The following is a 2,303-nucleotide window of genomic DNA, read 5'->3' on the forward strand; positions in this document are numbered from 1 at the left end:
CCTTTTAGGGGACCAATGTGGTGACTTGAGAGGCCTAAAGCGGGTGCCCATTCCCTTAAAAGTGGGACATCAACCCTTAAAAGAGTGGGGTAGTTAAGGAAATATGGAAAATTTATTGTACTTTTTCATACTTGTCATTTCATATCTCTCCCTTTTCTGTATTTATTATTACATTATTATTTATTTTTGATGGAAAAAAGGAGCCATTATTTATTTATCATTATTTTATTTTTTTGTCTCACCCTTCGATAAACAGAAGTGTGTCGCAACTTGTTAAGGGCGTATATATATAGGTATTGAAGTTGAGAATTCACCATGTTATCCGCCATTCACAGAGTCCCTCGCACATTTCAAAGCTCTTGGAATGAAGGAATAAAAGAAAGAAAACTGGATCCAACTTCTGTTTCTTAGTTTTGGAATTCTAAACTTTCTCTCCTCTCCTCTACTCTCCCATTCTAATCTCTTGTTCTATCTCCACTTCTTATCACGAACTTTCCTGAAATGAAGCCTGCTTATTGTGCTTTACTAATCTCTCTTCTATTGGTGCTCCTTGTTGGGACTCAAGGTATGTATTTATTTCAACACATGAACATGGAAACTATGGCTGCTGTTTGAACCTGGCAACTCATTGGGTTTGTGTTTTTGTTTTTTGTTTAAAGGAATTCGTTTGGAACAAGGGTTAAAATCATCTCTTCATCAGAAAAGTGAGGTGGGTATTAGATTTTTAAGGTTTTAATGGGTTCAAATGAAGTTTGGAAGTGCTTTTCTGATTTGTATTTCTCTGTTCAAGCTCTGATTTTAGTTGTGAACTGTTTGGTATGATTCCAGGAGAAGGAAAACAGTATGATTGAAGCAAATGCTGGTGTTCTTGGCGAGGTTGTTCCGTGCAGAGACGGGCATTGTTCATCAGGTACCATGAAGAGAAGGCATTCTAGGGTAGCCAAGGAAGCACACCACAGGCTACCGACCATTCATGAAGATTACTGTGGGCCTAGGAGTCACAACCCCAGGCACCATTGAATCTCTCTAATGTTTCCTTTCTAGCCCTAGTTTTGATGACATTTAGGACTGACTCAAACCTGATGATAATAAACCCATGATAATGTACTTCAATTCACAAAGCAATTTTGTCACAGAGCTTCTCCCTTGTTACTACATGTATAAATGAGCTGTTCATCTGATGAAGCTTCTATCAACCAACATACAAAGAGAACTTAATTACACGCAAAAGTTCTTTTTTTTCCAGGCTTCAGTCAAATCTTAAGTAGCTCTCTATCTATTGCTGCAGGAAGGAGTAGAAATCTTATGACCAACACAATCTCTACTTCTACCACAACTACTACTTCAAAGGTTTGTGCGTCGTTAAAGCTAGCAAAAGAAATCAAAGTTGATCAGTTTCTATATATAGTAATAACAGGGATTAAATAAAGAACCCTTCTCTTCTTTTCTTTCTCTTTCTTGTTATGTGATTGTATATATGCTCTATCTACAGAGTGTCAAGAAGAATGGAGGGAAACCCACGTCGAAGCGCCAAAAGGGCGACCAAGGGTTTGGTGGCAACGAAGAGAACTTCTCCGTTGAATCGTCGCCGCCGGTTTCGGAACGCCGGGAGGCTAGCCCCAAGCACTATCCCGACATCATAGACATAGCGGGGATGGACTATTCTCCTATAAGGAGAAAACCTCCTATTCACAACTGAATGGTAACAACCTCCCAAAAAGGCTACTAGCTTTAGATATAGAAAGAGAATAGAGGCTGGACAGCATTACTGAAAATGCTGCATCTTTTTAGGGTTAGGTTCGATCTTGTACATAGTATATTCTATAACTCTTACACTATTTTGATAATTGAGTACATAATAAATAACCCTGAGCTTCAGTTCTCATTGTACCCATAACAGTTATATTATATGGAAGCTACCAAAATAACATGAGCTTAATATTTTTCTTCTTTGTATATCTGTTTACTTTGAGAGAGAGGGAGAGAGAGATGAATTGTCTAACTGTTTATTTAATATTTTAAACCATATATGGTGCAACGTTCAGAACTTGGTTCAAAAGTGCACCCATGGAGGAGTTCAAATCTGCTCATTGCAACCCCCCAAAGAAACAAAGACACACCAGTGATTGAAATTTAAAAATAAAAAAGCAGTTCACGTGATGTTTTGGATTTATCTTCATCGCTGACCCCTGTTAATTGGTGTTTCATTGAATCAAATGGTGCGATCATCTGCGCAAGGTCTACTTATTCACATGAAAATCATGGGTCTTCATGACCAGCCTCATTATGGTTTATGGGCCTAC

At 38.2% G+C, this 2,303-nt stretch overlaps 1 protein-coding gene across 1 annotated transcript; it reads left to right on the plus strand.

The window, feature by feature from the left end:
- The first annotated feature begins 303 nt into the window (after positions 1-303).
- Positions 304-2,012, plus strand: LOC104588495 (uncharacterized). Its single transcript, XM_010246438.2, has 5 exons — positions 304-565; positions 660-709; positions 829-910; positions 1,289-1,350; positions 1,493-2,012. Exons 1-5 carry the CDS (start codon positions 502-504, stop codon positions 1,697-1,699), a joined length of 465 nt encoding a protein of 154 aa, XP_010244740.1. The 5' UTR covers positions 304-501; the 3' UTR covers positions 1,700-2,012.
- Positions 2,013-2,303: the final 291 nt, after the last annotated feature.

Source organism: Nelumbo nucifera, chromosome 8, assembly GCF_055504915.1.
Source record: "Nelumbo nucifera cultivar China Antique chromosome 8, China Antique-T2T, whole genome shotgun sequence".
Taxonomy (NCBI): Eukaryota; Viridiplantae; Streptophyta; class Magnoliopsida; order Proteales; family Nelumbonaceae; genus Nelumbo; species Nelumbo nucifera.

What these genes read in the sequence shown, in the direction of transcription:
- LOC104588495 (XM_010246438.2), top strand. Translation starts at nt 502, where the DNA reads ATGAAGCCTGCTTATTGTGCTTTACTAATCTCTCTTCTATTGGTGCTC. An exon ending in GCTCCTTGTTGGGACTCAAG is followed by an intron (nt 566 to 659) that starts GTATGTATTTAT and finishes TTTTGTTTAAAG; the next exon opens with GAATTCGTTTGGAACAAGGG. An exon ending in CCACAACTACTACTTCAAAG is followed by an intron (nt 1,351 to 1,492) that starts GTTTGTGCGTCG and finishes CTCTATCTACAG; the next exon opens with AGTGTCAAGAAGAATGGAGG.